The 25,606-nt window shown below is 42.0% G+C and overlaps 1 protein-coding gene across 1 annotated transcript; it reads right to left on the minus strand.

The window, feature by feature from the left end:
* Positions 1-407: 407 nt before the first annotated feature.
* Positions 408-24,791, minus strand: LOC122404436 (cell growth regulator with RING finger domain protein 1-like). The gene is made up of 6 exons (XM_043408396.1): positions 23,882-24,791; positions 18,368-18,525; positions 4,389-4,560; positions 4,131-4,272; positions 3,529-3,636; positions 408-3,057 (listed from the first exon to the last, which is right to left on the minus strand). Exons 1-6 carry the CDS (start codon positions 23,977-23,979, stop codon positions 2,605-2,607), a joined length of 1,131 nt encoding a protein of 376 aa, XP_043264331.1. The 5' UTR covers positions 23,980-24,791; the 3' UTR covers positions 408-2,604.
* Between the last annotated feature and the right edge of the window lie 815 nt (positions 24,792-25,606).

Here is a 25,606-nt window from a genome sequence, read left to right on the forward strand (position 1 = left end):
TTTTAACCCTTTGCGCTTTCGAAACATTTTTTTTATCTATGCACGATTCATTTATTTCCCATTTATAACCTATGGTTTATATGTATTTCCTTATTATAATAACGAAACCAAAATTAAATAATATGTTAAGGGATTAATCTTGCCTTAACACTTTGATGGCTTTATATTTCACGAGAAGACTATTAGTATCTTCTTGGTTTGACTATCATAGCAACAGTCACGAATATAGACATTAATTATGAATGACTGTACTTTTTCTTAATTACCATTTTCGTAAGCTTTCTTTTGTAGATATGAAATTTTATCCAGACACGAACGACACAGCGTGACAGCATGAATACGCTTTATTAAATAAATTATATACAGATTCTCACATACAGACATTATCGCATCATCGAAATGCCATACTAAATAAAATATAAATTAGGATGTTAAGATCTTCGACTACAATAACATTGACTTCAGAGGCCTTTACTCTTGAATTAGCACATATAGTTCCATATACTCCCATACTTCTACATAATGGGGTTTGCAGCTGTATGGTGAACTCAATCGTTTACTTTGTGAAACAGAATAATTTGTAAAATATCGGTCTCTAGTATTTTCGTCGTCGGATATTATTCCAAATCAATATAAGGAAATGAAAAATAAAACGTTAGGGAATACTCGAACCTGTTTCTTAGTTAAATTTTAAAAAGCAACTATGATGAAACTTTACGTTTATTCAGAACGGTTTCATAATGCGGGTAAAATTCCAATTAGTTAATTACAAACCCCCAGCAAAAGAGTATTATCGTTTTGTTCTATGCAAGTGCCTAGGAGATATAAAAAAAAGGCTGTTAACATGTATGTATTGAATGTGAAATCTAAAAACGATTTCATGTTCCTGTTCGCACCGCTCCAATTCCTTCCGTTATGATGCCCCCGAATTTAGGGCACTTTTGTGTATCTGGTTACATAATAGATGTTATTACAATTATCACAGTCTGTGTATTTACAGTTTAAACGTTAACGCAACATCCTTCTTAAATTAATTTAGCAACGTTCTTATTTTTGTGTAGCGCTTTTCATAAGAACTTTACGAAAAGTGGGCTCCATCGCTGCACATGGACGGCAGAGCATTCGCGAGAAAAAAAAACAAGACTTTCTTCCAGTCAGACTATTAATCTGCACGGAAAGAACAAAGAAATAGAGGGGGAGGGAGAGGAGAAGAATACTTTAAAGGCATGCATATCGGAACTAATATTTCTATATCTACCGATAAAATTTGCGTATCGTATGAAATAATATCAATAACTTAACCGTTAGTTACAATCTTAGAATCGGACACGTCTTACTTTTATCTTGTATGTACACCTTAAGTATTTATACAACGTTACGTAGTAAAAATCTGAAACGTTAATCCGAGCTTCCGATTTAGAAACTCCACTTCTTCTTTATCGAACGTTTCCCCTTCTCTCGTCTGGCGTATCGCAAATTTTTTTTACTTTTTTCACACTTCAACTATCTCCGAAGGTTATCTTAATCGCCTAACAAAACGTCCGCGTCTCCTTTACGATATTGATCTCAATCGTGAAAAACAAAAATATGGAGAGAGAAAGAGAAAGAGAGAGAAAAAAAAAAAGAAAAAGTTACAATGACAAGGCAATGTATTTCTCATAGCAGAGTCTACGAAACTCCTCAACGATGAAGAATGAAATTCGAAAGAAATATATTCGAACGATCGGTTCGCGCGTTTTTTTGAACATTCCCGATACTGAAAATGTTAAATTAATCAATAATTGTTTCAACAGAACTTCTATCTAACTTGCATTCCACTCAGCCCATTCTGTCGTACTTAAACTTTCGTTCAAAGGACAATCCGATATCCTCTGATTCGTACAGTTCGGTGCTTCTTCCGAGCAGGGACTTAAAATTAAAATGGGGAATACCGGTATAGAAACCGGTATTCAGAAATACCGGTGATGTTTACGATTTTGAAATTTAATTATAATTTTCAAGATTCCTTTTAAGCGGAGGTCAAAACGTCGTTATTATACTTACTGGCAGTCTCATACCGAAACCGATATGCTACCGAGGTTGCTGTGCAATTATGATTCGCCTGATAGGTAAGTCCCTGCTTCTGAGACTTTGTTTCGTTTGTTCTCGGATCACACAAGCTTCTTCGTTTCGTCGTCGTAAAAATTAACGTCCTAGCATCTTCGTGATCCCTTTTGCCGGACTCTGCTCGGATCGAGAAGAGTTAAAGGGTGTTCTTCGACCAAGAGACACTATTTCCAATCGAATTTGGGCGTCGCGTGGATAAACGACCATCGACGTTCTGCTCCGCCTCGTGTGTGTGCTCTGTACATCCGAGACGAAATAACACCGAGACCATCCTCGTTTCTTTCGTTCCCGGATCACGCAACGAGCTTCTTCGTTTCGTCTTCGTAAAAATTAATGTCCTGGCGTCCTCGTTGCCAGACTCTGATCGTATCAGCAAGAGTTAAGAGACACTCTTTCGAATGAAATCTGGGCGTCGCGCGGAGAAACGACCATCGACGTTCTGCTCCGTCTCGTGTATACGCTGTACATACGAAACGAAAGAACGCATCCAGCATCCTCCTATCGCGCGAACCCGAGGAAATCGGTGAGCCTGTCGTTCCAATCGTGGAGCCAGTGGGTCGGCCCGTGGCTCGATTGCCTCTGCTTGCACGGATTTATATCCGACTCGAGCGGCATGTATTCTTCGCCCCTGATGCAGAAGTAACTTTTTATCGGGCTTCTGCACATGGGACACCGATCGAGCTTCCCGAAACAAGAGGCGCAGATGCACGTGTGCCTGCAAGGCAGCAGTGCGCGCGACAGAGGAAAATATTGGCAAACAACGCATAATTGTTCCCCCGCCGTGTTCCAAAGCGATCCCTCGGGATCCCCGGTGCCAGAAGCAACCAGGGCGCCTCTCGTCGAACCACCGTTGTTGTTGCACGGCTCTGCGAGCGCCAGAGCCGAGCCCAAACCCGAGGACACGTCGCCCTCGTCGTAGTTTGTCGAGTTTCCGGTCGCTAGGTACAGTTGCTGAAACAGAAATGGTTACTTCGATTAGATAGGCGACTAGTTTTTCACCGACACGACGGATTTTTCGTTCTCTGAGAGTTGCGGACGTTGATTTCATCATACGTTTCTAATTGCCGGCGAGAAATAGTTATTGCAACTGGTACAATGGAATTTTGGCTTTACTCGAGTATGTAGAATTATCAAAATAAAGGTACAGAATAAACGAGAACAGACAACTGCTGTAAGGCAATCAGAGATGCTCCAGAAAAACAGCCCAAGCTACTTTCATCCCACTCTACTAGTTGATGGCTACACCGTTATGAACGATTTCGTATTAATCAGCTGTAACTGTAACAACCAGTTTGGATAGCTGTATCAGTTTATTAGGTTCCTAGTACCGGTATACACAATACATATGAAATACTAATTAGCATAGTTATTAGTCGTTAAGGAAGACATATAAAAAAAAAGAAGAACTGAAAGGAAATTCACCTTAAGGCAGGACAACTGGCCGTTAGCTTGTTTCAGATACTGCGCCAGAATCGAGGTCGGTAACGTGCAGACGCTATCCTTGATGTGAACGACGTTCACCAGTGCCACCTTCGAAGAGAAAGGGTAATAAAGGTATTTGGGCTTTCACGGGCCGGGTTTTCTTACAGTCGATAGTCTTTGAGGCTTTCAGGTGCCAGCTATATCCTTTAAAAGTTTCTGATCAGAATGTCTACGGTCACGATATCAATATAATACAGATAAAACCGAAACGATAATCGCAATAAAGGATTACTACTGGTTTTCTTTAAAATACTAGTATCTCGTTGAGTGTCTATGAAGTACTGAAAATGTCGTTTTACTTTTAAGTTATTATTAGACTATAATTTTTTGAAAATTAAAATTTCCCATAAATGCATAAATATTTGCAGTCTGGTTATTATTCACTGGATATAGTAAGTAATGTTTGAAGGAAACTATGCAAGAAATGTATTCCACTAGTGCTGGGCGTGTAAATTATTAAAATATAAATAAAAATAGGTAAATTGCACATGGAACGAAATATAAATAATGTTTTGAATCGCAACGGGTTAAAGGGTACCCACGGTTTCATCGGGATGCGGGTCCCCGTTGTCTCTGCGCGTCAGGAAGATCACCAGAGGATAGCAAAGACGCGGAGGAGTCCCTAATTCCAATTCCGGCGCCGGAAGCGACAATCTCAGCGTCTCCTCCCCGTGGGGTTGTCGTCTGTATTTTCCGGGTCAAGGAACAGCCAGTAAACGTAATGATTTCGCGCTTCTCGAACGACGTAATTACAATCGACGCGTGCAAAAAAAATCATCGTTTCTCTTTATAAAGGATACGTTTGGGGCGGCGTGAGGTATTGCGCGTGGCCTTGAAGAAGAGTGCCGTTCAAGGACGCGTCTCTGAGGGTGCTCCAAGGCTTCCAAAGCGCCAGGTGAAGCTCTCTTATGCTGACACCCCAGATTGCTTGCAGAGAATACTCCACTTGACTCGACACCTCGCATTCAACCTCTGCAAAAAAGAAAACGAGAGAAATAGTATATCAGTTGTCTTTTTTACCACGGGTTCTCCACTTCCTCTCGCGAAACAAGGAACACATGCTTCTACATCAAGCCTATTCCGCAAATTTACTATATTTTTTTATTCTTAAAGTTGATGGAAATTTCCGGTCGAAAAAATATTCTATTTTATGGCTCGCGTTAGTAACCGCCATCTTTGCTTCGCGGATCTTCCTTTCTTTATCCCGGATATTCCGCAGAGCAAAGGCGCCGATAAACAAATTACGCTTTCAGGAAATCTTGCCCGTGCGTACGAGCATTGTACCGTGTAGGATCGTAATGCAACATCCTGTCGAATCATTGTTACGCAACCGTCGCGACCACCAGGGCAAAAGAGAAAAGACACGCAGGAACATTTTATTTTTTTTAGACTCGTGTCTCTGTTCGGTTGCACGAAATAAGCTCGATGACTGCAATTACCGTCTCTCCGCCTCCTACTTTCATTCTTACTCTCATAATGCGTAATTGCCAAAGAAACTGGACTATTCTGGACTTGTGGAAGCAAACAAATTCAGCACGTATCCCCCCTCCCCCGCCCCCGGCATTGTTACACTCTAAATAAAAGGAACGCAATCGAGAGCCTTCCGAATACGAGTTCTGCGATTCTACTTTCATCAACGCGTCGATGAGACACGTAACTTGAACAATTGTTTTCTAGATTTAACAGCGTTGAAACGAACTATTTACGAAAACTTGGGACTAATTCGACGTATCGCGCGTCGTGACGCAGAAACGACGAACGAAGAGTCTCACCGGTCTTAGTCACTCGACTTTTTAATTTGCTTCTATTACGATGTTTCTGTGAAATGTAAAGTTCACCGTAAGTATCGCAGTATACCGTGTGGTTCTTTTGCATAAGAGCCGTATGCAGATTAACGGCGTTCGCGTGACCATAACTGATCGGGATGGTAATTTATGTGTGTTTTTCATTATTACTTCTGTCGAAATTCCTTGTTGCGTTGTTGTGCCCGTCCGATGCTATGCAATGCAAAACGATCGAAAAGAAATTTCAAGTCTAAAATGATTTAGAACCGAGCGGAAAGAAGCGTTTCGGAATTAATGAGACGCACGCTAAAAATAGTTAAACTTGATCGATCGCGACCGTTCTTCCGTTAATTTCTTTGTAATTCAATTGACACGCTAATTATCTTACATTTTTTTCCTAATCGTTAATTCATCGACCGCTAGTCGATACACGATTAATGCGTTTGTCGCGAAACGTATTGACGAGGTCAGTGATCAAACTGGATTACCGACGGTGCCTTAATCCATTAATCCGGGAAAACGAGTCGACTCATCGTTTATTCAATGCATCTTCCGATCTTTTTTTCTCTTCTCTGCCGATTTGCATAATGATCCACCGGTGTCTTTAATTATAGCGGGGTATTTGTATCGGTATAAACAATGGCGTACTCGCGTTTGCTGCCGGGTATGACGCGTCGAGCGATCCCCATTTATTTTTAACCGTGGGTAGACAGGTGTTTTTTACGATCGAGAAATTACCCAGTCTATAGATTGACTGAAAGTCGATCATTATTTGCCGGTTAACAGCATTCCCTGCAACGGGAACGAGTTTCGTGTCCTCTTAACGCCTCGTTGCTCCAGAAAAAAAAAAGTTGAAACAATATTAGCGCGAGGGAGTGAAATTTGCGCAAACACGCCGAAGACATTTTTGCACCTACATACACCGGTGTGTACAGAGACATTGCGCGAGTGCAATTCCTTCGTGAAACGAGCCGCGTGATAACAAAGGACTATTTTTACATCGCGTCTCTCTTCGTACCATCGTGTCGGTTCGAGCCTGCACGTTCGCAACAATCGCACATAAATATTTATGCCGTTGTATCCACTCGAAATTGGCCGATCAACGTTCTCGTCGTTTTTTTTTTTCTTTCTTCGACCACGTCAAATAAATAATCAGCTCTCGGGCCCGTGATTTCGTCTCGTGATTTGGCAAACAATCCTCGCGCGGAATGGAATCTTGCCGGAAGGAGTGGCAAAATTGATCGGGATTTTATTTATGACCGAAAACACTACGCGTCCTTCGATTTAAAATTGTATCGGAATATCTTACATTGCGATCGTTAAGATTGTTCTAAAGTCTTTTAGATTCGATGTGCTTTGAATTTTCTCTATGCAAATTATGTACGAACGACGTTAACGATCCAGGAAATGGATGTATAAAATAGCCGTAAAAGTTTGTTAGAAGCGGTAATACGACTAATTTAATCGCAAGAACCACGAGTCTACTTAGCATTGTCGGACACGTACATAAAACGAAACAATTTAGAATACGTAATTTACCTATTTCCTTAGCGTCGTTCATTTCGAGCCATTCGGTCTTGTTGTTAAACCTCGGCCAGTTTTTGAGCCAAACGTTCGAAAATATTCCTAATTTCTAATTTCGAATTGTAAATCATGAATTACTCCGGGAATTATGATTACAAAATGATCGAGTTGCATAAAATGTATTTGCATCTACTCAAAAGGTCGAATAATGTCTCGTCGTTGGATAAAGAATGCGGCAACAGCTGGTTCAAAATGGCCGCGCATCCGCTGTTGGAAGGTTTAATGTTTGACGATGAGATAGAATGTCGAATCAGAGTTCGCGGAAACGAATCCGGGAAGGTCGATAACGCGAAAAGAAACCGTAAAGTGGGCCACTTGACCGAGCTAAAGACTCGGATCGTAAACCTTGTTATTACAAAGACGAGTTGTAAAACTGGGTAGAAGGACAGGCTTTAAGGACAGACAATGCACCGAAGGATTGTAAACGTTGACAAAAGAATAAGCGACCAGCGGTTCGAACAATTATTGCTCTCGTGGATTGCAGTGTAAACATACGGTTCAGAAAGTAGTACTGAAAACTGCAATAATGGAGATAATAAAAGCTTCGACTTTAGTGCCTTACGGTCGGCAAGTTACGTGGTTATCGTTTCCTTGTTCCCTTTTTCATTCATCTCGACACGACACGACCGAAAAGCTTCGAATTTTTTTAAACAAACGGCAAAGTTTAACAAATTGCGTTCTCTCTAATAGTAAAACAACTTTCGTTTATGAACTTTGTAAATTAGAATCGTTCCAAGGTATTAACAATTATAGTCACACCAAGGTTCCTACTGAAATCTTTGACAATGTCTGGAAATATTAATAATGGTCAAGGAGGAAGTAGCATCGACGGTGGCAGAATAAGCACAGTGGAAGCGAACAGCAGGAACATCCGGTAATGTTTTGGCAGACCGACAAGAAAATATTGAAAGAACGAAGCACGCAGTGACGCATAAATCAAACATCGATGGTCGAGGTATTGGAAAAGGCGCCGAAATAAAAGAGCCTAGTTCGAACGCTGCGTAGAAACACAATGGAGGACTAGCCGAGAGATCCGGCACTGTCGAGACTTAAACAAGCGCGCGCCATGACTCATTTTCAGAATCGATTTTCTCGACGAGAATGTCGGACACGACGAAAATTCTACTCTACGTTGGTCGCTCGGTTCTACCACTCAGATTTCGCGCGAGAAATAAAGAATTTTCCTAATCTTTTTAACTGTAAAAATAATTGCAAGTTTCGAGCGCCGGTCACCGGTGACCGTCAACGCGTGGAAGGCACAGCATCTCGCAAAGGGAGAAAATACAGCCTCGACTTGCCTACGTGACTGTCCAGGCGTAGAACAATCAAGGTCGACGCGAACGATCGGACACACCACGCCATTTATATCGATCTCCTGTCTCCTAGTTTTTTTCTCCTCCTTCCGCGGAATACGTGTCCCTGCTAACGAACGCGTGCAACGATCCAAGAATAAAAATAATTCCCGTTCACGGGTGTGCGTGACAAATGTACGAAAAATTGCTCTCCGTGGAGGTGTATCGTTTTCCTATTCGGCCGCCGGTCGATAAAGTATCGCGGGGTCGCGTGGGACCGATGTTTCTTATCCTCCGGTCAGCGGGGCCCCCAACGGGACCATAGATACGTTGCATTCTGGAATGAGAAACGATAGCGATTTAAACGATACAATATATCTCTATATGTTCTACGCAGAGTACAGTAGAGACGGAGAGACAAAAAGGGACGGAGTAAGAAACCTCGATAGTCGCTCGAGTGTGAGGACACGCGCTACCGGATCGACGAAACAAAGGAGAATGCATCGAACGCGATCGAATCGTCGTTTCGCGGATGAAACGTGACGCACACACACACGTTCCGCGTCAGCGATATCCGTGAGACGCGTCAGAAATCCAGAAAGACCGTACCAGCGAATCGAATCTCATCTCGCGAAGATTTATCGGAGCGCGTTTTCAAGGATGCTGTGCCTTTCTTTATCTTCGTACTCGAAGATATCGTCGGAACGGCGATACGTATCGACGCCTCAGCGCCGGTTGCCGTACTGCGTCTTTTCGTTTCCGAATATTAGCACCGTTTTACGTCGCGTCTGCACTCGTTGCGGCCAAGACGACTCGAACCTTCTTTCTGTTCGAGAAACGACCCAGTTAACCGGATAAATTCCAACGGCCACGGTTCGAGTACCCGATACGTCGTTTGTAGATAAGCATGCACGAATTGCGCTGCCACATCGAACGAGAAATCTGCGCGTATTGTTTTTGCAACAAGCGACTTATTCAACCCTAGGAAGCCGGATAATTTGCGGAATAAGAATTGTGTAATCACAAGTTATATAGCAGAAGGATATAGAGACATCTCGCCAAAAACGAACGAACTGACGCTCGACCCTATACATGTATCGCGTAGCATGTACGTACATGCTTGGCTCGTCGACTGTTTATCGGTTCCATTCATGGGAAGCACGTAACTTACGCTCTACGACGATTGCGTCCAAATGGAAAATACCCGACAGATTAACACGCTATGCGCGAGAAATGTATTAATACCGATACCGTTGACTGACGTCGTGAAGCAGGTATTACCACAGACGACGTATACGAGTAGATCTTACATACACTGTACTTTTTCGGACCATTACCCTTTTCATGTCAATCGCAACATTACCAACAGATTACAGAAATGAGAAAATGAGATTACAGAATTTTTTTTCTCGAAAGTGCGTAGGATTTCGGGGGTATGTCTGTTCACCAAAAATGATTATAAGTGACCCCTGCAACTGAAAATAATTTTTTCAGAACGATTTGGAATTTTTTAATTTTGTCGAAAAATTTCACCCATTCTCGAATTTTTTTCTGGAAAATGTGTAGGATTTCGGGGATATGTCTATTGACCAAAAATGATTGTAATTGAGCCCTGCAACTGAAAATAATTTTCCTAGAATGATTTGGAATTTTTTAATTTTGTCGAAAAATTTCACCCATTCTCGAATTTTTTTCTGGACAGTGGGTAGGATTTCGAGGATATGTCTATTGACCAAAAATGATTGTAATTGACCCTTGCAACTGAAAATAATTTTTCCAGAACGATTTGGAATTTTTTAATTTTGTCGAAAAATATCACCCATTCTCGAATTTTTTTCTGGACAGTGGGTAGGATTTCGGGGGTATGTCTATTGACCAAAAATTATTGTAATAGACCCCTGCAACTAAAAATAATTTTTCCAGAATGATTTGGAATTTTTTAATTTTGTCGAAAAATATCACCCATTCTCGAATTTTTTTCTGGACAGTGGGTAGGATTTCGGGGGTAAATCTATTGACCAAAAATTATTGTAATAGACCCCTGCAACTGAAAACAATTTTTTTAGAACGATTTGGAATTTTTTAATTTTGTCGAAAAATTTCACACTTTCCCGAATTGTTTTCTGGAAAATGCGTAGGATTTTGGGGATATGTCTATTGACCAAAAATTATTGTAATTGACCCCTGCAACTGCAAATAATTTTTTTAGAACGATTTGAAATTTTTTAAATTTTTGCGATAAATATTTTCACGAACTTGTTTGAAGAATCGTTTATCGTGTCGCTACTAGAAACGACGTAAGCCGAGGGTATACACAAGCAAATTTCGATAATTTCCCGCGTAGCATAGCCGCATAAACTAGTTTTCTATTCGTCGATCGATCATAGGCGTGGGTATGGCTTGAAGATTTTCGTCGTTCCTGGCGCGTGTTCTATTCGAACGTCGAACTTGAACTCGGCAACCTTCGACGTCTATTTTCATCGTGTGGAACGCATGTAATACGAAGAGAAGAAAGAGTAATTTCTCAATTTCTCTGTTACATCGGCGTTACGGTAATCGCGTTCGCGCTCGGCCAGTCTCTACACGCGAGGAGTTCAACCGAACGTCCGAAGCTCTTTCGAGCAGCGAGCGGCTGAAACGATCCGATTTCCACAAGCAGTTGGTGCAACCAGGCGAATGGATTAACCGACCTGCCCGGATTATGCAACGCCATTTGATAATCGTTTGTTCCACATAACTACTCGTCATCGTTTTTACGATATCCTTTGCAGCAGCTGTTCTTAACGCGTTAACCCTTTCTCTCTGAACACCGTATTGTATATATTTTTCTTTTTATTAAAAAAAAATCGTTTTCTAAGTGGATGGGTATAGTCCACTTCATGGTCATATTTATGAATAAATAAACCTGTGTTGCAAAACTTTTCTAGCAAACTATACTTGGTACACTAAGGGAAAACCCTGGATAGACGGATTCAGCGACCAGAATATTTGAAACCTTTTGCATTTCACCGTCGCTCAAGATTTCGCATCGCATAAACCGATGATTGATAGCACTGTTATCGCGAAAGCGTATTTTATGAACGGAAAGTCCTATCACTCAGGGAATAGTCTTCGCCAACTCCGTACTTGGGTATCGAGACTGACGCATGCCAGACCGATTGCCAAATGATTTACTGTCTCGAACAGTATATGTATACAATCTCTCGATAAATTCTAAGAATAATTATACGCGCAAAAATTGCGTATTCGACAGCGTTCGATAGTATCAAAAGGGTTATGGTGCTCGACTACGGTCGAAATCTGACTTCGAAAGTGAGCCGATAAACTGTTCCCTGGAATTTGGGTTAATAGCAGTTCGGTAAATCGAACGCTTCGGACTTGAACACTCTCGACTTGGTGGTATTAAAAACCAGTTTTCAGCTGAGTAAACGGTGCATTACGAATGCCACCATCTTTTATCGCTTCACAGATGTAATAACGTAACATTATTGCCAAACCGAGCCTTATCGTAGTTCGGTGCAACGCCTCTATGCAGTTGCACTCTGCCTTTCCATCGAACCCAAACACGACGATCCACGCTTCATTTTTGCGCTCCGAACTCGAGCACTCGACAAAACATTGTTTATGTTGAAATACGGTTGTAATATCTATTTCATAATGTTTCCCATTGTTTATGGATACCCGGGGTTATTTAACGATTATTCGATGTATAATAAGAATGTTTATTGTCTCAACATGCTGTTACCTTGATGCAATATCTGGTCTCGACTCTTCCTCGATTCGTGCCACGGAACGCGTCGCGTTTCCGCGTATAACTAAAATACTCTTCAAATGTTGAAACGGGATATTGTGTATGTTTACCATAAATTATCGTAGCTCACACGATGCTTTCACATTTGTACTCCGTAATTATGTAATTTCATTGTTCTATCAGACTTGAAAAGGCGTTCAGAGTTTTCCATATCGATTATGGAAACACGGTTCGTGAGGCTTGTAAATCAATTTTTCCAAATTTCCAGATCAGAACGATCAATGTTTTATCGGCGAGCGTTTCGAATAATTTCGCGAGCCGTATAAACAATATTGTTATAACAACGACGATACGTTCCATGTCCCCCAGTCCCGTTATCCGTTTCGCCCGGAAGATCGATGGTAACGGGAACCGGTGCTCTCGCGAGACTAGCAATCCAAGAGGCTCGACCGAAGTTTCGGAACACGTTTCTTTCGTTTTCGAAACGAAGCCAAAAATACGTGTCCTTGTACAGGAAGAAAATGTTTTTGCTCTTTCGGACCCGCGGTTCTTTAGAATGTCCGATTCGATACCTCGCTCGCTACCGCGTTGGACGATCTTGGCAGCTTTCACTTTCGTTCGCACCGAGCTCGCGTGATCTCGAAACAATCTCTTCGACAGTGGCCTCTCCCCCAGCGACGACAATTTTTGGCGACCAAGAGGACCCACCGACGCCGTGGTTTCCGGAAAATTGGTCGTATCCGGCGAACAACCCGAGACGTCGCTCTTCCCCCATTCGTGGGTCGTGATTTTCCTTCTTTTTTATATTTATATTCGAAAAATGATCGAGAGGTATTTTAACTTCAATTTTATGTTTTATCGTATCGATCCTGATCTCGAGGCTTCTAAGCTTGGACGTTTCTTCCTTCACATCGATTTTATGCGGAAGATACCTTTTAAATTAAATGTTTCGTCGTCAGACGCCGCGTAGGTGTGTCTACTTTTGTCGATGCTTATCGATCCGATCGACACCTGTGTGTTTCTTATCGCTCCATCAAGGTAAATATCGTGGATCTAGGACAGGCACGTCAAACTCGTTTGGTCCGAGTATCAATTTGCATTTCGCCGCGATTATCTTACGACAGTCTAGTAATTACGAACGAATATTATAACGATCGCCAGTTCACTAAAATGGGAATTCCGTTCCTCGAGGGAGATTTAGCGACCCGTGGGGTGCCCCTCCGGCGGGGAACAATAAACATTCGCAAGAATTAGAACTGGAGACACTGCGTCGTGGTCTCTCCTCTCACACATGACCTGGAAACCTCCTTGGCTCGCGGAGATATCTTGTAGCCAGACGAGAAGAAAAAAAAAAAAGTTGAAAGTGGGCTTGTTATGTAACGATTTTGAGTAACGTCACGGTCCGGGACAACACGGTAACATATTGCTCGAGGCTCTCTACTTCCATTACTTCGTCGAGCAACGCGATGCGTGTTGTCAACGAACTCTCGACCGTCCAAACTATGGCGGAGTCGAGGAAGATCCAAGCAATTTAATTTGTTTTCGGAGGGGGGAATTTCAAACGACCAGGCTTCTCTCATTTCAGAAGGTTCCAGGGTCCAAGCATTGGTACACCGTTTCGTCGAACGTCTCTGGAAGCCACGAGATTGCACTTAAGGTGTAATCTCCGGATATCGTAATGTGAAAAGGCAACATTAGCGTCCCGTATCTTTAATACGATGTCTAACCTTCTGAATCAACACGAACCGCGCGCGATTTGGCAATAGGTTACAGCTGTTTCGCATTTTCCCCCCTGTTCGACGTACCCGGGTCTTAACGAGCAAACGGAGTCGCGTGGAACGCGTAAATTATCAGAGGCGTTAACGACCGTAGGCGTTTCGAAAACGGCGGCGCCGTTCAAAAAGACGAGGACCGAGAGATTCCGTATCGGCCAACGATCACGACCGCTTATTTCTCCCGTCGAAGGAATCTTGCAATCGACTCGCGACGTTACGACACCGTTCGGCTTTACCTTTCGTAACTTGGACCACAAGCTCCTCTTCTCTCCCGATTCAATCGCGATTACGCGTTGCACAATGTCTGTACTCTTTAGCCGGAACGCTTGTCAAGAGATAGACGCGATATTTGCACGGTAAAATGCCAGCCTGAAGCGAATACGCTTTCCGTGTCTCTTCCGACCAACTCGAGCGTTGAGCAATTTTCGGGACGAACCGATGAACTTGACACGCATAGCCATCCTCATCGTCACCGAATCACGAATTTTTCAAGGCATTATTTCTTGTATTTCTCACTCGAAACCCTGACGAACCGCTTACAAAATGCATCAGCGTTTTAAGCAATCAACGACTAACTTTCTGATTATTAAGATGAATTCTCGTTATCGTGCCAGGCAGGGACGATCGAGGAAACGTAGTCGGAAATTCTGGTCGCGTTGTTTCCAAGCTGCTTGGAAACGCGTATTTAGCAGCACCTGGAGCCTCGGGTTTATTAATAATGCCTGCATCGGATACGACCTAGTGGAAATTGTTTCATCTATTGTCACGTAACTTACGTAACGCTGGTGTGTTCCAGCAAGAGAACGCCGTCCTCGATGAACGAGACTAAACTCTGTTATCGACCCTCACGGTTTTTACATGGTCACCTTTGGCTACGGGCCTGGAATTCGAAAACGTCTTCTGCCCTTGCCTTGCAACGTTTCCACCTGGCTACGTCTTCGACTAGTCTTTGCGGAGGAAAAATTTATCGTTCTCGCGAGGAGCCTACCGGGGGATCCAGCCACGAGCAAATGGAACACCGTTTGTAGGGAAAACAGACACCCTTAAAAATGAAATTAAATTCTACCGGGACCACGTTTAGATTAAATTGTTCCCGTCGTAAAATATTGGATGTTTATATTTGCTGGGAGAATCGGTCGAGTGCTAAGTTCTTTGAACAATATTTTTTAGTCGAAGGGGCTTTGCATAGTCCATTGTTCCAGACATCGAGATATCGAAAATAGAAACGCGCTGTCGGAAATTAGCGAGAGAAACGTTCGATTACCGTGACCGTTTATGGACGTTTCGAAATCGTGTCTCTTGGGTGATAACTTTAACCTTTGAAGGTGTTGCGATATCGTGCATTTATGCCTGCTTGGTAACCGTGTACATCGAATTGCTTCGAAGAATCTCCTTTACAAAAGCATCTTTTCGAAAGACCGGACGCCCCGACTCAACTATTCATCGCTCCTTTTGAATCTATCCTGTAACAGATTTCTAAAAGCGCCTGGGACTCTCGTTAGCCATATATTGGGCGTCGAATTAGCGAGACTCGTCGAATAACTTTCTACGGGCAGCTAATATAGAATGAACTAACTTTTTTGCACGACTCTCTTTAGCGAATCGAGATTTCTTCGCTCGATAAATTTTTTAGACCGAAATAGAAATAGTTGTGAAAGACGAGAGTTCTCGGGAACCCGTCATAACACGAACAGAATTGGAAGGGCCGAACTTAAGGCACAAATATAGAAATGTTTACAAGTAGCCGCGGGTAGTGTTAGTGCGATGCGTCATTTATTTCTAGCTCAAGGCAAGTTCGAATGACACGCGTGTACTTTTAAGCGAGTTTAAGATCCCCAGATCAGAGAACGGAATATATTACCCGCAACCTCGAACCTGATTACGAGGAAAAAACGTTACAGGAACACCTTTCAACCTTTCGCTGCCAACTAGCATCAAGTTTGCCCGAGGGTACTAGCAACGAAATTGGTATTTTTCGATTTTACTCTCAGGATGCTGCCCCATGCGATTACCGTCTCGTTGGATCGATGCAACAACGAAAAACACGAAATTAATTGTTTTACATCCAAAGAGTTTTTCAGTTAGTTAGTTAGTTTGTGAGCTAGTTTCTTTGCAGTTAGTTAGTTAGTTTGCAGTTAGTTAATCTTCTATCCAGCTTCTACCGTAGAAATAAATATTGTACGTGCAACATTTGAGTAAGCATTTTCGAGCGAAAAGCTCACAGAACTTAATAATGGACACCGGGAACGATAATCGGTTTCCGTGCGTTGTTGTCCGTTCTAATTGTCAAACTGTCGGATGTTACGCGTTTCCCGCGAGAACGTCGATTCCGCGAAGCTGCGTACCGCCCGGAAACGTCACCGAGACAAATTTCCCGTCCATCATTCCGACCAATCGCGCGTATTTCCATTAGCACGCGACCCGATGCGCGCGTGATCGAATCGATTCGACCGGGAACACGTGCTCCGCGCGTCGCGTCCCGATCGCGCGCCGCGGATCGAATAAAAGTGCAAGACCGGATCCGCGAGTCCGGAGGATCCTAGCTGCGCGCGCAGCGAACGCGCCAACGATCCACAAATCGCGGTTTAATGAATTTATCGAGGGTCATCGAGGGTCGAGCGTATATCACCGGCCGCGCGAACGTGACAGACTTTCGTCGTGTTTTTTACCTGCATACATTATCGCGATCTACTGCATACCGATTCCCCTCATACGCGGCAATAATCGATGGAAATTGCGCCAGCGAATTTAGACGAAAAGGAAACTCGATTCCGTGTCGCAAGTTCGAGATACGAGACGTTGGATATAATGATCAATCGGTGTTACTGTTGATTCGTGATCACGATTATCCCCAGAAGCACGATGATCGATCTTTTTTTCTTACGATACAGTCTCGAAGTGAATGTTAACTAATTACTTTTGAATTTTGTTAGTAACAGTATACAGTTACTCGTAATATCGAGTGGGTGGAACAGTTTTGGTCTGTATCGGTATCTTTTTGCGATGAATGTAATTTTTGCCCTATTATCGATAGGATAAAAAGAGAAGTACCACGCCAAGGGACAAAATTAAATCTCGAGATGATAAAGGCTGCCCCCCCGCCCCACCCCCCGGGGTGTATCGATTGTCGTCTCTACAAGTTAAATGACTCACAATGACCTGGCCAAGCGGTCAAGGTAACGTTTCGTAACTACAGGTGCCTTCACACCTGCATACCAATCACGAGGATAGTGGGTACGAGGTACGGGAAGGGGAGTCGTATTTTTTTTTTTTTCTCCTTACGCGTGTCTGTAACCCACTTTCGGCCCGGTCGAACCGTACACTCTCTGCTCATTTCAGTTAATTAACCGGCGAGGAATTGCGAAACGCAACCCCGCGGTGTTCACGGAGAACCAGAATTTGAACCGTGCAACCGCTTAAAAATCGCTCGTCGTATAATTCGCGAACGTGAACCGTTAGGTCTCTCGGGATCTGCTCCGTATCGTTATACCAGGTGTCTCTGGAAACGATGGTCTCTCCAGTAAGATGGTTCGAGCGGCAAAACGAAACAGAATATAGGTTCGACTAGATACGAGTAACAAATTAATGCAAAGGTAGTAAATTCCCAGCGTACATACATATGTAATTAAAATTTACGTCCAATTAGGTATAAATCGGTTAGGTAAACATGTATGTAAATATAGGTAAACATGTATGTAAATATAGGTAACCATGTATGTAAATATAGGTAAATTACGCAATTAGCGATTATTGCTAAAGGTGCGTCCATCCAAGATTTTCTGTTTTCCAGCGCAACTTTAACATAGGAAATCGCCTCCCTTGCGGAGACCAACATTTTTCAGGGACACCCTGTATCGTCGTCCGCTCTAAACGACGCGTGAATTTTGACGACAGTTCAAACGCCAGCGAATACTAATACTCAGAAAATTATACGAAATGCAGGCAGAGCACGTTCGCGCGTTTCTACACGAATCGCGCGAGATATAATCTTGATCTGATCTTGAAAACCAAAGACTCTTTTATACATTAATGGCGATTTTTTTTATTAATCCTCTAATGACGCGAGGATGTTAAATAAACGAACGTTGAAAGAAATACGACATGTTCGTAAAGTATCAATAATTCATGGCTAATGTTTGCGATCGCTTTGCACTGTTATTTAACGCTAACTAGAAATCCTTGAGTAAATATAGCAGTGCAATTTATAGTAAATAGGAAACAAAAGCGATATTGTTTCCTGGTGTTTGAAAAATTTATTTCCTGAAAAAGATATTATTAGAGAATTTTTGCGCTTAATGGATTCTCGATGGACAATCCGTGTATCAGTTTTCGTTTAATAGACGATCTATTAAAATCCTTTCCGAGGCAATCAATTTACCGTCGGAGTAAAAGATTTTGTTTGAAATTTAATATTAAAGGGTCTGAAAGGATCGTTGACGTTCAAATATCTCGAGGAGCAATTTCTCAATCTCTCGTTATTAATTCTAAGGAATTCTAAGGAATCACTTATCTTGAAACGTTTCGTTGAGTAGCGAAAGAGGAAGAAAAGGAAAGTTAAATGAGAGAAACAAGGTGTGCGTTGACTAGACTCACCGGCGTAAGTGCTCTTGAAACTTTCGTGAAGCTTGAAGGTGAAGGGAATGTGGACCTTCATCATCTCCATCTGAGGTATGCGTGGCGAATGTGTCATTACGTTTCCACTCCCGCCGAACATCAATTCGTCGCCGTGAATACGAAGTACGATCATGTTCCTGCACAAAGGAATTGTACCCTATTTTTTAATAAAACCGTCGACTGCTTCCCTGCACGTTACAAATTCTTTTACACAAAGGGGATTATTCTACAGTAAAAAAAACAAAACGTGTATCTTTAGGTATCGATTACTTTTGGTCCAAAAACTGTAGAACTGTTTGAATTTTTCACGCATATCGACTCCTACTTAAGGGGTCTGGTACCTTTAGCGGTATGGAAAACGAGGCATTTTTTTAAGCAACACTGAAGATAAAGTAAGTATTCAATTATCCTGAAACTTTGCACTGTATTTAGGTATAACAAATGTTGAAAAAAACCCTTGGTAATGTTTAAAAAATATTTATAATTAAGCCTACACAGCGCCATGTTCCCGAGCCACTTCTTGTTTTGATGCCCAGCTGGTGTGCAGGATTGTGGTAAAATGGTTGTTATGTACAACAAAAACCGAAATATTCCATTAACTATGATAAATGTCCTAGGCATTGACGATGAGACATTTCAAAATATAAAAATGAACAATGTGGCAGATATTTGAAACTTAACATCGAATTTTAACACAAAAACGAGTTCTTATTACGAATATTTTGCAGAATTATTTGACAATTTTAAAAAAAACGGATCGTCAATGCCTAATGAATATAATAGTAAAGATAACTGTAAATTTTCAAAGCAATTGATTAATTAGAACGGGAGTAATGCTGCACACCGTTTTGTAAAACATAGTTCCGAGGAAAATGCATTTAACGCGCTACAGGACGCAGATATACGACATCGTTTGGGGCTCTAAATTTTCAGCAAAAACATTGTTCCGACACTGAGACCTTTCGCATAATGTTTTTAAGGCATCAAACTATTATTTAAGCCAAAAAAAAAAAAAATCGAATTTTTCAATATTCTAGAGTTACCAGACCCCTTAAGTATTAACAACTGGACATTCTGCGTGTTATAGAGCGTGGTAAGCTTTATATAAGTAGTGTCGGAAGCTATATTTCTTGGTTTCATGTCGTTGCAAAAATTCTTAATTATACACTGCGAAGGCATGCATCGTCCCGCGCGAGTTCGAAACCAGGTGGTCCTGGAGAAGTAACAGTAAACTAATTCTCTGAATAACGGGTATAAAATTCGCATATCGAGACTGGTTCTGTAACATTTCTCATCCTTTCGACCTACTAAAATTATCTCCTCTTCCAATCAAAATACGCGAATAATTATTGCTTATTTCTATACCTCGATACAAGTCATGTTTCTTCACTCGCACGATTAATTCGAATTGCTCGAATAATCGAGTTACATCTTTCTGCACGCAACGCGAGCTAAGCGCGACGAAACGTTCGTTAGTGTTTTCGAAAGAAAAATGCTCGCAAGCCGTTTCGCCACGCACTTTAGCGTCGGTTTCCACACGAAACTTTTATCTCTTTGTCTTCGATGGACGTTACGAAAGCTCGTGGGACCGAGTGAAAACGTCGATTTCAAAAATCCTGCCATATTCACCCGTTTCATATTGCACAAACGAGTTTCGTAATAAAGCTAATGCTGCTCCGCAGTCATTGTGCTCGGTGAAACGGTAACGATGACGATGCATCGATTTTAACATATCCGATAACTTTCTTAGCAATGATATATGCACGATGGAACTCGTCGATCGTTTAGATAGCAATACTCTCTTAATATCGACTGTGATTACAATTTTTTTTTGAGTTTCCGCTCTACCTCGACCCTTGGTACAAAGACGATTATCTTAAAAAAGTAAAATGTTGTTCCTCCATCTATGTTTAACAGAATTAGCGAACTCTCGGCGCTGTTCATCCTTCTGAATGAATCAAGGTGCGAACGACCGCGTGCATTATTCGACTGCCAATAACCCCGCGGCCATGAGGACGTGTGCACGTATCGCAACATCGTAGTGTTGTAAATTATTCGAAAGAGTATCGACAATGAATTTCTGCATGTTAACCTCACACGAACATAGGATCAAACTATACCCTGGCAAATTACCTTTGCCAGCAGCGATCATTCCACTGCGGACTACAAAAAGATATTCATCGACGTTTTCACGAACCGATCCACACACGATCGAGTATCTCAAACTTCAAACGAGGAATCAAACGCAAACGAGCGTATTTAAAATACCAGTTTGATCTACGATCGAGAGAAACTAATAAACAATTAGGATGGTCTTGGTGCACAAACATCATCGATTAATAGGTAATTATCTCCTACTATTTGCCGCGTAACAAATTAAAAAGTGTTTCTCTTTCGCCCCGATTGAATTCTACTTTTTAGACGAACATCTCAAACTTGAAACGAGGAATCAAACGCAGACGAGCGTATTTAAAATACCAGTTCGATCTACGATCGAGAGAAACTAATAAACAATTAGGATGGTCTTGGTGCACAAACATCATCGATTAACAGGTAATTATCTCCTACTATTTGCCGCGTAACAAATTGAAAAGTGTTTCTCTTACGCCCCGATTGAATTCTACTTTTTAGACGAGCGAAACTTAACATAGATTTTCGTTTTCAGTCCGCGATGGACTTTCTCTTCTCAAACAAGCGAATCCGCGCGTTCATCGCGAAGTGTGTTAACGATTTGTAGAAACAAAATTTGTGGATTCGAGCACCGGTCACTTTCGACTCGACGGAACCGGCCACGTTTCACGTATCTATTTTTATACGTGGCAAGATAATATTAGGTATCGCGAAAAGTTGGTCACGATTCTAACACGAACTATACGATAAACTCGTTGAATATATAAATAAAAAGGACGCCGCGTAAATTGTTTTCTGGAATCGAGTATGTGGGGCTGAAAGAATTATGGGTCTCTTGACCTTATTCAATTGAAGACAATTGCCGTCGTGTTGACACTGGCAGGAACTTGACTAACAATGTCCATCGAGCTCGAATCGTAAAGTAAATCCCGCCTCTATCGCGAGGAACTAGGAGGAAAAATCGCGCTGGCGATATCTCGAGCAAAAATGAGCCATTATCGACGAACGCCGTTGCTTGTGTTGCGAGTTTGATCGCCGGTAAAAAAGAAAAGAATCGGGGAAAGGGAACTGGCAACGCGAAAACCCGAATCAGGCACCGTGACGCGTAATGGTGTCCAAACTATCGCTCCATTAACGCGTTCGTTGCCGTGACGGTCACCGGTGACCGGCACTTGTTAAACCTACGCTACAGCTTTCGTTTCGACGATGAATTCAACACGATAGAAATAAATAAAATTAAACATTGTTATTTCAGCGATCGTAAATCTTTTCCGTACAATTCTATTTTCGATCGCCGATAAAAACGTTCGGTGCACACTCACCATCGATTTATGTACCTAATTAAATATCTTTTTCCTTATGCGCTGCTTTGCATATTTATAAGAACCTGAATCTTTCATGTTTGTAGCGATATCAATATCGCGAAGCACGTGAATCCGACTGAACAAATGCAACTCGGAGTATGACTATGTATTATGAATTTATCGGCAAGATAAAGCGGTAGAATATTTTAACGAGCACGCGGATATATAAATCTACGCGATACTGTTTAATGTCCGCTCGTAAGCTGTTGGTTAAACGAATCGACGATACCGGGGACGATAAATTTCGCGACCGATTACAATTATTTGCGAATCGGAATTTTCATAATGGCTAAAAACGGCGACGGTCGCCGAGTGATTTGAATGCCGGTGAAACGATATGTATCTCACGGTGAGATCTATGGGGACATACCCCGTCGTATTATTTATAGAATAATCTGATAAACGTCCGATTTCGGCGAACGTCGAAAATGTTACGACGTAATAGGCAACACGAGATACTACCTTGCGGTAGATAATGATCGAACTCGTCAGTTCCTTGCTACAGCTGTAACACGATAAACACATTCCGGCAGTCTCCAGTCTCCAAGTAGGACTTGTCCCCGTACCTTGGCGACCTTGGCGAAAGGAATCGGTTGTCACAAATCTTAGTTAACTCTATCTTCGAAATCTTGGCCAACGATGTACATTAAGACTGTATCAACTTACTACAGCGTGCACGCCTTCAATTTTTATATACACACATTTTCTAATAACAGTTAAAAGCTAAAGCTCCGTAGTCCTCAAATATCGCGTTGTCCTATCGTGGATAATTTTAACTGGGATTTGCACACTCGACCCAGAACCGTTGGTGAAAAAAACGTGAGAAAAAGAGAATAGAATTGAACGGGTAATGCACATTGCGTAATCGACGACAATTATGCAACCCGGGGACTCGAATAACGGCGTTAGACGCTTCTCTAAGGGTCGCTAATTTGTCGACAAATATTATTATTGACTTGCAAAATATTCTGCGGTACGTAAAACGAGAAGGCTCGACCAGTTACGAGGCTTTGATGATTTTATTGACATCCGCCAAGATCCGATGTTTGCTTTTCAATTCGCACGACGCATTGATAACCCGTTGCGCCAAGATAGCTGGGCTGCGTTTTCCTGCACCCACTGTGCAATGAAACATCACCGAGAGTACGTCGACCTATTTCCAAAGACTATACCGAGCGTGTCGAACATACTCGAACCGTTGAAATCCCTTCTAGCCTAGTCAACGAGGCCCAATTAGCATTTTCACTGCCACTAAGGGACCGAAGACTTCTCTAAGGGCCAGGACCATTCGCTACGAAAGTAAACAAAATTAATTCTCAAGTTAATTTGTTCGAAATAAATAAATCTGTACGTCACGTATCGTTGCTACTCCATTAAGTATAGAACATTTAATTACCTTCTCAAATAATTGTTGCTTTACATCGGCATCAACATGTTTTGAATCGTTTAAAATGCCAATGTAATTATGTGGTAACGCAGTATACGCAAATCGTATAAAAACTTAAACTTCCGCTACGCTACTTTCGAAAGATGCTCACGGGTATCTGAAAGTAGCTCTGTGACCTAATAAAATTAATTTCACCACAATGTCTCTTGATCCTCGTCCACCAGACTCTGGGTCCACTTGGACTCGTGCAAACTACTCGAACAAAATTAAATAGCATACGCTTGAAAAATTACGTGCAAATAATGTGCTTTTGCTGTTTTAAAAAAATAAGTTTAAATGCAAACAAAAAAATATATACGTGAACACGGGATTCGAACTCGAGCCACGAGATTGCGAAGCTACGGACATACCCGCTGGCCTATCGAGCTAACGGAAAAAAGAACTCTGATGTCAACAATACCTGCGACATGGACTCAAGAACCTAAATCTTAGTCGTGAAAAATCTCGACGCAAAGGGTTAGACACTGATATCGAACTAGGTACATGTCAAAAGGTTTGTTGAGATCGAGGGGGTTAGGACGTGCGTTAAATCGAAGATAAATCCATAAATACCTGATGATGAACAAGAAGACTCCACAGAAGCATATCGAGACTGCGAGCACGAAGAAAATGTTCGACAGCTCTGCCACGGACACTAACATTGCCGTCATGATATTATCGCCGTGTTGTCCTCCGTGCACAGCACGCACACGCACAACGACGACACCACCTCCCACGTATTAACCTCACTTCTAACGGTGCGCTGTCAAAGTCACCGTCGCCGGCTGTGATGCCCTCGAGCACTGCACGCAGCGTTTTGTCGTGCGACGTGTGAACAACGTTGTAGTAAAGGCGATTCGACGAACTGTCAGAGTCGCATCGCGTATCCGAATAGTCGTCGCGCGTATACTACGCCACCCTAACCTCATCGACCGACTCCCGTGGTATGCACTAAACGCGCCAATTAATCGCACAACGCTCGGCGAAAGAGCCTAACCTTGCACCGAGGCCAGCGATCGACGAAACGATTATCTCGCGATCAAACGTCGCGGATGTTTTGGTCGAAACGACGCGCATTCGACTCGAGGCGATCGTCTACCATAGCGCGGAATACACGAACGAAGCGCGATGCCAGTGTCCCGAACGGGTTTTAAAGATCGAAGGAACAAGGCACGCGATACATACTGACACGGTCCGGATAGATCGATTAACCGGCTGGTACACCTTTGTGCAAGTTTTCGTGGCGTTTCGTCAAGGATAAATCGCGTGCGCGAAGAGAAAAGAGCGGATAAACATCCAACGCGTATTACCCGTGGCCTGAGACTGACTGGCGTGGTAACCGCGGTGGGGGACGACTTATACGGTTCTGTACTTCGCGAGTTTTTTGCTGGCACGTTCGTGCGCGCGCTTCGGAACATCGACCAATACCGGCGCGGATACGTAATCACGATTAGTGACAGGCATGTGCGAACGGAATTTAATTTTTAAATTGAAACAAATCGTTTTGCCGCGCTCACCGACTTGCTTGTTCTTCGATGTACCTAACGAGCGACTCGATTAATTATTAACGCGATTGCCGAACGTATTAACCCTCTTCTTGACCCATTAATTGCCAGCTTTTGTTCGAATGAATCTTTTTATAAAATTCTATAGATTTCAGTTCTCCACCAATGCCTTTAATAAAAATATGTTTTTTAAATAATAATATATACCATGTCTACAGGCACATACTAACCTTAGAACCGTGTCATCCACGAACTTAATTTTAACAATATAATTATTTCTACCATAATTTGTCTTTTGACAACTTTGCATTTGCATGCAAATAGTTTGTTAATGCAAATTACGTTACTTCAAGTACAAATTTGATAAAGTATGCCACAGCTTCATAGGACTTAATTTTTTCGTTTAGTACAATGAGAACTAACTTCAGAATACTTTAATGTATTTTCTTTTCAACGAATTTGAACTAAACGTGCAAAATTAGGTATAATAAAAACTAACAATTGCTGCTATCTGTATTGAATTGTACGAACTACCATTATGATGGACGATGATAACTGCGAAAAATAGATTTGCGTCTAACTGCGAAATATTGAAAAATATATGTTTTTCCAATACTTCTGGTATTATCTAAAATAACTAATTGTTCAAATTCTTCATTGTTTCATAGGTTGAGAAATATTGCACAAAATTACATTCGACATTGCATATTATAACAATACCGAATACAGTATTAACGTATTCGTATAACGTATTTAGATTGATTTATGTATGGATTAAAAAAACGGAAGGTTT

The sequence above is a fragment of the Colletes gigas genome, unplaced genomic scaffold (assembly GCF_013123115.1).
Source record: "Colletes gigas isolate AHSC1104 unplaced genomic scaffold, ASM1312311v1 Colletes_gigas_Sc00002, whole genome shotgun sequence".
NCBI classification, from domain to species: Eukaryota; Metazoa; Arthropoda; class Insecta; order Hymenoptera; family Colletidae; genus Colletes; species Colletes gigas.

Coding starts and splice junctions, on each gene's coding strand:
- LOC122404436 (XM_043408396.1), bottom strand. CDS start 23,979: ATGACGGCAATGTTAGTGTCCGTGGCAGAGCTGTCGAACATTTTCTTC. Junction 18,526..23,881: donor GTCTTCTTGTTCATCATCAG/GTATTTATGGAT, acceptor TCCTTTGTGCAG/GAACATGATCGTACTTCGTA. Junction 4,561..18,367: donor TTTCAAGAGCACTTACGCCG/GTGAGTCTAGTC, acceptor TCTTTTTTGCAG/AGGTTGAATGCGAGGTGTCG.